This window comes from Schistocerca americana, chromosome 1 (genome assembly GCF_021461395.2).
Source record: "Schistocerca americana isolate TAMUIC-IGC-003095 chromosome 1, iqSchAmer2.1, whole genome shotgun sequence".
NCBI lineage: Eukaryota > Metazoa > Arthropoda > Insecta > Orthoptera > Acrididae > Schistocerca > Schistocerca americana.
This window is the reverse complement of record NC_060119.1, coordinates 665,832,597-665,845,761: the sequence shown is the minus strand read 5'-3', so window position 1 is coordinate 665,845,761 and position 13,165 is coordinate 665,832,597. Positions and strand designations below refer to the sequence as shown.

At 37.9% G+C, this 13,165-nt stretch overlaps 1 protein-coding gene across 4 annotated transcripts in view; it reads right to left on the bottom strand.

Annotated features, from left to right (window-relative positions):
• Nucleotides 1-410: 410 nt before the first annotated feature.
• The window catches only part of LOC124608471 (AMP deaminase 2), a 461,803-nt gene continuing 449,048 nt past the window's right edge, over nt 411-13,165 (bottom strand). For all 4 annotated transcript variants that reach the window (XM_047139987.1, XM_047139988.1, XM_047139989.1 and 1 more), the window contains 2 exons: nt 9,935-10,045; nt 411-2,308 (listed from right to left, as the gene is read on the bottom strand). In XM_047139987.1, the coding sequence (XP_046995943.1) occupies nt 2,144-2,308; nt 9,935-10,045 (276 nt within the window). In that variant the 3' untranslated portion in view covers nt 411-2,143. The remainder of the gene's footprint in view (nt 2,309-9,934; nt 10,046-13,165) is intronic.

The window sequence follows — 13,165 nt, the reverse complement described above, 5'->3', positions numbered from 1 at the left end:
TCTATCTTAACATGATCATTACAAATTCTTAATACCTCAATTATGTATAAAAAATTTGAGCCAGATAAAGGAAGTATTACCAGTATATATTATACAGCATTTAATTTAATTATTTGTAATTATTTCCAAACTGTAAAAAGACAGAATATCATTCAAGTACTTACTTCTAGAGTTTGCATTTCTGTATCTGGAGGTGTGCACTGCCTATGAAAAAAGTAATACCAACTAACAAACTATTAAATTAAAGTCCACACTGTAGTGGACAATTTTGTATCGGTGCTTTTAGCACTATCTTTTCTACAAAATTTGTTGATCTTAATCATTTTTAAATGCCGCAAAGGATATTTAAAGTAAAGTAGACTCTGAATACTGAAATCATCCAAACCAATACTGAATGAGTAAACAACATACAACATTACATAATCACATTTAATGTAGTAAGTACATCGTAAATGCTTCTCTAATCTATACACAAAAATATCTAAATTCAAGACAGTAATAAATGTCACGCAGAAAGAGCATATTAGATTCATTTGAAAACCTGATATTTTACTAAACATCTAAACAATATACAAAAAGGGTTATTGTTACGCTCAGACTTTGGTTCTGCTTCTCCCTGCACTTCACACTATAAATCTCAGTATGTAAAACAGACTCCAAACACATGCCCATGGTCTCTCTCTCTCTCTCTCTCTCTCTCTCTCTCTCTCTCTCTCACACACACACACACACACACACACACACACACACACACACACACACACTTTACTGTGGGTGGGTGGAGTTTTCCCATTATCAAAATAATACCACCACAGCCATTTGAAGTCACATTTTCATAAAAAGTATCCACTATATATTTCAAGTTTCTCACAAGTCTCTCACAACAGGAACTGGCACATAGTAAATAAAGAACAAAATACATATTTTGTAAAAAAGAATGATGTTACATAAAGCCATTACTACACATTTACGGTAAATGATTGTACACTCAGAAAACATTTCAATACCTAACATTTTTCAATTATGGAATGCCTGCTTTAATAATTATACATAAACTACACAACAGAAAAGTAAAAAACTTTGAAATCCACAGATTTTATCAGAATATCAGCTACAAAATAGATTCTATAGCTTATTCAAAACATTCTGCAGCAAGTACGTCTCAAATACGAAGAATTCCACTATTATTTCTGAACATATATGTATCTAAAAATATATCTGAGGGTTTCAAAATTTATTCCAGACACCTTTAAACTCCCATGCAATATTGAAAAAAGTGTGGGGAATTTGTGCCCCCTGTCTAAATGAGGGTTTGTGACTATTATCAACTGCAATTTACAACTACAGACATTTCACATTGTTGTGTGCAGCATTTTTTCTCGTTACACAATAAATCAGAGAAATAAAGGTGGCAGGAAATTCCTTAATAAATAATTCTTAAAAAAAAAAAACAATAAGGTAATATTGCATTTGTGACAAAGGGCCTGTACACAATATACAATAAGTCACAGTACAAAATGAGTACAGTTGTAAAATAAACAACAGTATTAAAAGTTAAATACATAAAGTCTCATTTATTTGATGAAATAGAAAAATCTTTCATATTTATATATTAGAAGAGAGTGTAAGAATTAGTTTTTGTGATCTGAAACATTCACGTATGTGGCAAGTGTGTTTCAAGGCACAGGTCAATATTATTACAGTTCTTATCAGAGATTTTTCACTGTAACCATTCAATAATTGCATCATCATTCCAATTTAGCTCTCATTATGTTATCAAGGTAAACACACTGGCTTCATATACCAGTTACTGTAAGCATCCAGGAAGAAGTAAGTGAATTGTATACTTTACTAAGGGAGCAGTATTAACAGAAATTGGTACACTGTTTAGCAAACCCGAAAGAAAGAACAGTCAAATGACAACAATGATTTCAAAATTTTTGGAGGAGGGCTGTATTTAACAAAGATAATTTAAAGCATTAATGCTATCTTAAAATATTACTTATAGTCATTAAAAGTGCCAGTTACAGCTTCCAGCAAGATGATGATCAAATGACAAACAGATTTTCTGGTGAAAAAATTTGAAATTAAAGATCAGCACTTCTTGACAGGCATCCTGCCTTATATATGATGGTGTCCATGTCTATAATGAGTTTTCTTTTTCAGCAACTCTGAAAATGTTTGAAAGTTCATCAACCAGTGTCTCATAGCGAAATGCTACTCTTATGTCTGGTACATTGGTCCTTGTTATGTCATTTCCAGCTACACCTTCTTTGGTATAATTGGGCCCCAACCAATATTGTTTCATCTGGAACAAGAACATATCATTAAATTCTATTTACTTATTTCATCCAGAAAGAAAATACAGGACTGCACTGCATTTCTAAATAGTAATTCTTCACATTTATTTTCTTCCCCTGTAACATGTGAAACTTGTTGAAGTCAGTGTTCACACATAAAAAATGTTATTAATCAGCATATTTTTCCATGGGACATTGGATATCAAATAACATTGTAATAACACATTCTCGTAGCATGATACTATTCTCAGGTATCTACAGGAGTATTTTGCACTCAATTAGGAATATCCAAGCAACATATTTTGTGCATGATTTTTTTTTTTTTTTTTTTTTTTTTTTTTTTTTTTTTTTGCAACCCATGACATTACATTTATGTCATCAGTTTATGGCATTACATCCCCAATAATGTCTCTGACATGAGAAGCTTGACCTTGATATATTTAGTGTAATGTAACAGATTCATATAGGTTCCTGAAGATGCTGCCAAAATGCATTCTACCAATCTTATTTGGTACTAAATGTAACAGCTGCAAAGAAAGTTGTCCTAATTTAGTGCAAATGTTAAACAAATATTTCTAATATGCTCATAAATACTTAATATAGGGCACAAAACCAACCAGCCATTGGACAAACTATCATTCTTCAGCACAAATGCTGATCCTGTTTGTCTTCATAAACTTCTGTTACCATTCACACGACTCTTTACTATACAAGGTGTTACAAAAAGTTATGGCCAAACTTTCAGGAAACATTCCTCACACACAAAGAAACAAAATATGTTATGTGGACATGTGTCCGGAAACGCTTACTTTCCATGTTAGAGCTCATTTTATTACTTCTCTTCAAATCACATTAATCATGGAATGGAAACACACAGCAACAGAACGTACCAGCGTGATTTCAAACACTTTGTTACAGGAAATGTTCAAAATGTCCTCCGTTAGCGAGGATACATGCATCCACCCTCCGTCGCATGGAATCCCTGATGCGCTGATGCAGCCCTGGAGAACGGCGTACTGTATCACAGCCGTCCACAATACGAGCACGAAGAGTCTCTACATTTGGTACCGGGGTTGCGTAGACAAGAGCTTTCAAATGCTTCCATAAATGAAAGTCAAGAGGGTTGAGGTCAGGAGAGTGTGGGGGCCATGGAATTGGTCCACCTCTACCAATCCATCGGTCACCAAATCTGTTGTTGAGAAGCGTATGAACACTTTGACTGAAATGTGCAGGAGCTCCATCATGCATGAACCACGTTGTGTCATACTGTAAAGGCACATGTTCTAGCAGCACAGGTAGAGTATCCCATATGAAATCATTATAATGTGCTCCATTGAGCGTAGGTGGAAGGACATGGGGCCCATCAAGACATCACCATCAATGCCTGCCCAAACGTTCACAGAAAATCTGTGTTGATGACGTGATTGCACAATTGCATGCGGATTCTCGCCAGCCCACACATGTTGATTGTGAAAATTTACAATTTGATCACGTTGGAATGAAGCCTCATCTGTAAAGAGAACATTTGCACTAAATGAGGATTGACACATTGTTGGATGAACCATTCGCAGAAGTGTACCCGTGGAGGCCAATCAGCTGCTGATAGTGCCTGCACACACTGTACATGGTACGGAAACAACTGGTTCTCCCGTAGCACTCTCCATACAGTGACGTGGTCAACATTACCTTGTACAGCAGCAAGTTCTCTGAAGCTGACATTAGGGTTATCATCAACTGCGCGAAGAATTGCCTCGTCCATTGCAGGTCTCCTCGTCGTTCTATGTCTTCCCCAGTTCCGAGTCATAGGCTGGAATGTTCCGTGCTCCCTAAGATGCCGATCAATTGCTTCGAATGTCTTCCTGTCGGGACACCTTCGTTCTGGAAATCTGTCTCGATACAAACGTACCGCACCATGGCTACTGTCTACTGCCCCGTGCTAATCCATGCATCAAATGGGCATCTGCCAACTCCGCATTTTCAAACATTGCACTGACTGCAAAACCAAGTTCGTGATGAACACTAACCTGTTGATGCTACGTACTGATGTGCTCGATGCTAGTACTGTAGAGCAATGAGTCGCATGTCAACACAAGCACCGAAGACAATATTACCTTCCTTCAATTGGGCCAACTGGCAGTGAATCGAGGAAGTACAGTACATACTGACGAAACTAAAATGAGCTCTAACATGGAAATTAAGCGTTTCCGGACACATGTCCACATAACACTTTTCTTTATTTGTGTGTGAGGAATGTTTCCTGAAAGTTTGGCCGTACCTTTTTGTAACACCCTGTATACAAATTGGTCTATATCCACAGCCAACACAACAATATTTTGTTGGAAAATTGAAACTGCATACCTGTGTGTAACTTATCAATAAAGATCAATTCTCAAATGATGAGAAATAAGGAAGTATTACAGATAAACAATTTAATTACTACTGCGAAGAGATTCTTCAACCTTTCCAGAGCAGCAGGATTTTGTATTTTAAGGGTGTAAAGCGCACACACATACACACACACACACACACACACACACACACACACACTGATGCCATTCTTCAAACAGTAATATGAGCAAACTTGCTAATAGGAGAGGGCAGGCATTCTAGCAGGATAACAATAATTTAGATACTCTTCACCTTAATCAAATGACAGTGAAGGGTAAAATCTGACAAAAACATTTCCATATTCAGAGAATGAGGATAGGGAAGTAAATGCAGGCTTGCTGCATCACTGTTCGAAACAAGTTCCTAGTGAAGGTGGTCTGTCATTACCTTCCTCAGACCTGTCATGAAGTGCGGTGTGGTGTGGTGTGTACCTGTTGTTATGGATGAAGGGAAAGGAAAGGATGAAATCTAAAGTCACCATCTGATGGACAGATCACCATGAATACTGTCTCATTTCCTCACTTCATAAGACATTGATGGAATTAAATCCAGGACATTGGTGCAAAGACTGATGATCATGAACTTCACCTCTCCTCCTCCTGCCAGCCAAATACTGGCAATGAAAATTTTCCATCACCAGGATTTGAACAGTCTTATCTCAGAGTCTAAGGGCATCACACGTGTGTGTTAGCACCATCAACTATGGAGGTGGGTATTTTAGTAAGATGACAACAATTTAATAACTTTTCACCAATGTTTGCACATGTTTGGAAGGTACTTTTCCCTGAATCAAATAACAGCAGAGGGTAAATTTTGATAACAACTTTAGGAACTGGCAATTTCTGTGTGAGGATTGAGTCACCACCACCTAGAGACAAGGCTGCGGCACGAAATTCATAACAGGTCATGACGTCACTCCGAGCGGGCCACCATGTTGTGTTTCGAAGTGTTTGTTTATCTACACATTTGTTGGATCGAGTGCTACATTCGTGCTTAAAACTAGCAATTACAGTGTTTACATGTAGTGAAGCTAATGGTTTACAAATTTTTTGTGCCAAGGTGTCATGGGAATTACGGAACTGAACCGAAATTAATGTTGTTTTCCTTTCTGAAAGATGCGAATATGCGTCGGAAATGGCTTTCAGCGATTCATCGGGACAATTTCCAACCCACTGAGTACACGAAGGTATGTAAAAACTATATACCTAGTACAGTTATTATTTTTTTCCTAGTGGAATATCTTGAATTTTGGATACATTTGACTAAAATTGTGAGCAAAAGTTTGCAGTAAATAGTATTCATTTTCAAGTGGCTTTATTTTGATTCTGAAAATGAAATATAAATTTGTGGATACTGAAGGCAGAGGAATTTAATATTATACACAGTATTAGTGCAGAATTTTTCAAGTCAGTGTAAATAATAATCGTCTGGTCCAGAAAGAATGTAGTTTATCACAGTGCATTTTTCACAAATGTACCCTTGTTTTATCATGTATATCGCAATATTATTTACATCCTGCACTCTTACATTTTCACTGCCTATTGATAAGTCTTAAGCAATTACATTACCGGTAAAAAAGAATTATAAACTATAGCTTCTGCTATATCGCGATAGATAAAGTTGCGTATTTTAGTCATACGGAAAAGTACTCTCCTCTATGCCTGGTATCATTTGCCAAAATCTCGTTTCGTTATCTCTGGCAGTTTACGAGATATGAGAGGCGTTATGAATATTTCATTCCCGCGCATTACGATCGTAAGTGAACTTGCTGCAGATGCTCAATTTTTTCAAGACTGAAAGCAGATACTGATCCAAAGTTTTACAAAAATTTCAAAACCCATTTATTTCATACTCAGCAATAGAATGTATAATATGCATCAAAAACAAATTCATAGCGACCCCTATTTTGATGGCAACATTCTCAAATTTGATACTCATATGTGAAATACCACAATAGTTATGACCATTATCGAAATGATTGGCACTTCACCATGAAGCTGCCATACAAAGCTAAAAGTATTTCAGAAATCAATTATTCTTTGTGGAACAGATTCTGTAAAACCGTTGGACAAAGATTTGCAGGCCATGCATCTCGATTATTTCAGCACAGCACCAAGCCAACCCTGGCCCACTTTGCGTGACGTCACAAGAGCGTGCTGTGGCCATAGTTGTTGCAAAAATAAAATGAATACATTTTGAAATAAATTCAACACATTTGCCTTATAACAATGCACAACATTAAAACTCAATATTACCAACCTATCCTACACAATAAATTCACTCAAACCAACTCCACACACCCACTACAAGGCTTCAGTTCAGATCCACAACTGGATGACATTTGTCTACTTCACTTACATAGGTATCCTCAAAAATATTTAAGATGCTCTATAGCCACCTTAACATTACATAGTGTTCAACAAATAATACTAGAGAAGGAAAGTTGCTACTCACCATATAGCGGAGATGCTGAGTCGCGATAGGCACAACAAAAAGATTCACACAAATATAGCTTTCGGCCATTAACAATCTTTTTGTTGTGCCTATCGCGATTCAGCATCTCCGCTATATGGTGAGTAGCAACTTTCCTTCTCTGGTATTGTTACATTTCATCCTGGATTTTCCATTGTTTGATTTAATAAATAATACTATTTTTCACAACATTAATGAAGTTCTGTGAATGATAAACTACAGAGATTATCCTCTTGTAGTTAAAGTAATCTTACTGAGACTTTGTTTTTGTAAACAATAAATCATTATACGAAACGCTTTAGTATCAGTGTCTTCATACCATCTGTTAGAGGTAGTTTATCCATGTAGCACATGCTAGGGACCTCGCACTGTCAGGGGCACAGCCTAGTTTTTCAGATGAAAATTAACTGTTTGGAGTTATGAATTGAAAGTAGACTGCTAGCCACTAAAATTGTGTTTTATTGTGCACATACAGTACAGTATGGAGAATAAATGATTAAATTTGTAGGTGATTTAGAGGCATAAAGAGTGTAAAATTTCCTGCCTCCATGACTAAGTGGTTGGTTATGCCTGACTGATACGCAGAGGATCTGGCTTCAGTTCCCAGTACAACCAGGAATTTTTCCTTGATGAGAGGCATGGTTCAGGGCGCTTTCAGTCTCAGGGTGCCAACTGAAGAACTACTTGAATAACTAGTAACAGTTCAAAAGTCTGGGCAGTTGACTCCACGCCCATCCATACCACATCTGAATGTTGCCATTGGCATCTCCATGTACACTTTCACTCAACAAACCACTGTTAAGTGCATGGCAGAGGGTACATATTATTGTACTGGGTTAGGGCTTGTTTCCATTCCATTTATGTATGGATTGTGGGAAGAATGACATCCATATGCTGCTGTAGGTAAAATTTATGAATGTGTATGTTATTAAATTTATGGCAATTCCTGATGAATGTGGCAACTTCTCCATGCTCCATTACTGCACTACAAAATTGAGAAGCTAACCTACATCCTACAACAATTCACACACCTATACCAGTCATCACATGATGTTCAGAGAGGCAGACTATGTGAAATGGGTCGGATGACTCTAATACACCAATGTAGATAAGTAATTCATTAATTTTACTTCTTAGCCCCCATATATTTTGATGCATTAAAGATAGTTGACATTTCACATTGTCTGAGATAAAACTGGGTGGAAATAAAATTTCTGCTAATTGGTGAAAATTTTTAACCAACAGCTGTGTTTGCTGATCCGATGTGCCAGAATTACGCTGTTTAGGTTCTTTTTCAAACTGAAGGTTCATTTCAATCTCGACATCTCTTAGAACTTTATTTCTTTCTGTCCTACCTATGCTAGAGAAGGTGCTACTCCAGCACCTGTAACCACTGGCATTTTACCACTCATGGCATTGCCTTCCCGCTTAAATTTCTTCTATTAGCCCAGCCAGTTTATCATTCCCTATCCTGTTGAGGTGTAGGCCATGCCTAGTATAATCCCACCTACAGAGAGAATCAACAGAAACCACACCAATGTGTGTCCCCACACCCAACCCAAGCAGTAGTAACTCATACTCTGTCTATTCTCCCACCAAAACATATCATTCGTATGTTCTACAGAGATGATTTGGACTCAAATTGGCCACTTTCCACACTAAACTAATCTATTACAACAATATTTAAATAAAGAAATTTTTAAGCATTCAATCACACTGAGACCATTTACATCAAATGTAAATAATAGTTTGCTCATACATAAATAACCTAATATTTTTGCACCAGCGCACTCATGTTAAATCCCAACAAACTATTGCTAAATATTATTGGAACAATTATTTGTGTGTTCTCGACAGAAGCATCTTTTGGTTTTCTTTTCAATGCAATTGACCACTTTTAAATTACTGTGGTTTCTAACATCAATTGTAATCAATGTTTAAGTAATGCTATTGGCAAAATAGTAGCAAATCCCTTAAATAACTATACAAGAATGACAACATGTGAGGTATTCACGATGCATGCAGTTGTTCTATTATTGTGGAGAATATGTTGTTCTGACAGTCATTTGCATAATGGAAAAGATACAGATATGTAATAAATCCATAAATAAATTAGAAACATGCGAGTGGGTTTCAGGGATGATAGCTATAGTGGAATGCTATCATCTGAGATATTGTTTGTTGAAATCACATGAAGCTTTTAAAATCTGTTAATTCTAAAGTTCATTTTGAAAATATTTAGTTACTGTAAAGTATTTTTTTTTTTTTTTTTTTTTTTTTTGAAAATATTATTGTTTCATTGCATGGGCCTCACTTATCTGAGATTGCTGATGTATTCAGATTTTCTTTATTATTTGACTGATTTATTATGGAATTCCTAAGAGCTGTAAGTGGTCACACTTAAGACTGCCTGATACACTGCCATTTCTGATACACTGTCTGTTGTCCTAAGCAAGAAATGTGAAGCTTCACTTTTCTGCCAGACAGTGTATATTAGCCTCAAATACGGATCCTCTCAAGGAATATTACTTGTTTACCAAATCTACCTAAAAATTATCGTAACGCTCCAAGTGCACAAAAGTACCACAAACATCACTTTGCTCTTCCAGCCACTATTCTTAACAGTCATTCTAATACTTTCTTGTTAAGTCTGCCACAGAAGTCAAATTATCCAAGACATCCAAAATCCAAGACATCTTTTAGAGATTCAAGATACTAAAATCAGCTGGAGTCTTTCTGCAGTAATTTGTTGTAGAATGATTTTTATGTTTTACCTTGTGTGGGAAACCACTCATCAGTACAGAGTTCCTTGCAAGCTCACACATGTCACATGAGCTTAACTTCCACACCTGTGCTGCTATGCTGTACTCTTCCATCAATGGTTCCTGAAAGCAGGTAAAAATAATTTGAGCACACAATGGAAGAGAGGTGGAGAGGGGCAGGGTGAGGAGGGTGGGGGGGGGGGGAGGAGGGGGAAGGTGTGGGGTGAGCAAGAAGTGTGATAGTGAGAGAGAAGAAAGAGAAAGAGGAAGAGGAAGGAAGGAAGAGAGAGAGAGAGAGAGAGAGAGAGAGAGAGAGAGAGAGAGAGAGAGAGAGAGCAGTATTTTCGTTGAAAAACGAGATCAAATAAGGAAAGGGGGGGAGGGGGGGGGGACTTACTTTGTGTGTTTGGGAGGTGATTTACAGACAGCATGTAAAATCTAAATCTGAAGGGCATTACACCAACCCATTCTCTTAAGCATAAATGAGATCTATCACACAAATTGTAGATCTGGATGGCTGCTCTTGCTGAATAAGAGCTTAGGGCCTCAACCACTCTACCAACTCACTCTAATAAGGTCAAATGGAATCTATCAAATAAAAACTTACAGGGAAGTTAATCAACTACGTAAGACTTGAGAACTTAATTTGAACCTTAGTTGATGGGGAGTGTATTTCTGAACTTCATGCTACTCCAACTTCGGACAAAACAGTACATAATACATTCTGGGACCTCACAATTGAACCTGAATGTAACTTAATCTGCGTGAGGTTTTTAAGAGTTCCTGAAAGCTATACATAATCTATTTTATCATGGACTAGTGACCTGCCTTTGATTTGCACAGGCAACACTGAATATCTGCATCCAGACAACTTGTCTGGTGTAGCAGTAATGTTGTTTACCACACACTGTTTAGAATTATGATTAACATTTCATAAAAATAAAATGATTTATGCTGCACACAGCACTTGACAGTGTACTGTAGCACTAAAGTCATGAGCTGCTGACTGGTAGAGCACAGTGTTTTGGATAGCCCTTGGGCTAGGGACCATCTGTATACTCAATGGAAGGATCATCTTAGTGTCAATAAACTACATTACAGGGACGAAGTATGGCTATTACACACTTCATCCTGCTTAGCCAAATGGAGCAAATCAGTTGCTTCTTTTTGCATTTGGTCTATGGTGGGCCTTAAGGAGCTTATGGTGGCATCATTAGTTACATCTACATCTTCATCTACATCTACATTTATACTCCGCAAGCCACCCAGCGGTGTGTGGCGGATGGCACTTTACGTGCCACTGTCATTACCTCCCTTTCCTGTTCCAGTCACATATGGTTCGCAGGAAGAACGACTGTCTGAAAGCCTCCGTGCGTGCTCTAATCTCTCTAATTTTACATTCGTGATCTCCTCGGGAGGTATAAGTAGGGGGAAGCAATATATTCGATACCTCATCCAGAAACGCACCCTCTCGAAACCTGGCGAGCAAGCTACACCGCGATGCAGAGCGCCTCTCTTGCAGAGTCTGCCACTTGAGTTTATTAAACATCTCCGTAACGCTATCACGATTACCAAATAACCCTGTGACGAAACGCGCCGCTCTTCTTTGGATCTTCTCTATCTCCTCCGTCAGACCGATCTGGTACGGATACCACACTGATGAGCAATACTCAAGTATAGGTCGAATGAGCGTTTTGTAAGGAACCTCCTTTGTTGATGGACTACATTTTCTAAGCACTCTCCCAATGAATCTCAACCTGGTACCCGCCTTACCAACAATTAATTTTATATGATCATTCCACTTCAAATCGTTCCGCACGCATACTCCCAGATATTTTACAGAAGTAACTGCTACCAGTGTTTGTTCCGCTATCATATAATCATACAATAAAGGATCCTTCTTTCTATGTATTCGCAATACATTACATTTGTCTATGTTAAGGGTCAGTTGCCACTCCCTGCACCAAGTGCCTATCCGCTGCAGATCTTCCTGCATTTCGCTACAATTTTCTAATGCTGCAACTTCTCTGTATACTACAGCATCATCCGCGAAAAGCCGCATGGAACTTCCGACACTATCCACTAGGTCATTTATATATATTGTGAAAAGCAATGGTCCCATAACACTCCCCTGTGGCACGCCAGAGGTTACTTTAACGTCTGTAGACGTCTCTCCATTGATAACAACATGCTGTGTTCTGTTTGCTAAAAACTCTTCAATCCAGCCACACAGCTGGTCTGATATTCCATAGGCTCTTACTTTGTTTATCAGGCGACAGTGCAGAACTGTATCGAACGCCTTCCGGAAGTCAAGAAAAATAGCATCTACCTGGGAGCCTGTATCTAATATTTTCTGGGTCTCATGAACAAATAAAGCGAGTTGGGTCTCACAGGATCGCTGTTTCCGGAATCCATGTTGATTTCTACATAGTAGATTCTGGGTTTCCAAAAACGACATGATACTCGAGCAAAAAACATGTTCTAAAATTCTACAACAGATCGACGTCAGAGATATAGGTCTATAGTTTTGCGCATCTGCTCGACGACCCTTCTTGAAGACTGGGACTATCTGTGCTCTTTTCCAATCATTTGGAACCTTCCGTTCCTCTAGAGACTTGCGGTACACGGCTTTTAGAAGGGGGGCAAGTTCTTTCGCGTACTCTGTGTAGAATCAAATTGGTATCCCGTCAGGTCCAGTGGACTTTCCTCTATTGAGTGATTCCAGTTGCTTTTCTATTCCTTGGACACTTATATCGATGTCAGCCATTTTTTCGTTTGTGCGAGGATTTAGAGAAGGAACTGCAGTGCGGTCTTCCTCTGTGAAACAGCTTTGGAAAAAGGTGTTTAGTATTTCAGCTTTACGCGTGTCATCCTCTGTTTCAATGCCATCATCATCCCGTAGAGTCTGGATATGCTGTTTCGAGCCACTTACTGATTTAACGTAAGACCAGAACTTCCTAGGATTTTCTGTTTTCTTTAGAAAACCCCAAAAGAAAAAGTATTTCTAATAATTTTTTGTACAAAAACTGAGCCTCTGATTCTAAGAGCATTATGCACAGAAAATGGCTGAAATTTGTACAATATATTTCTAAGATGCTGATTTTGAACAGCCTTGAAAAATTTCTTGCTTTCTTAATCCCTTTCCAATATACAGAGGTCAAAGTTACCCTGCTTGTACATGTGAAATATGCATGTAAAATGTATGAGGCAAAACCATAGTTTATAAAGTGACATAGCACAGTA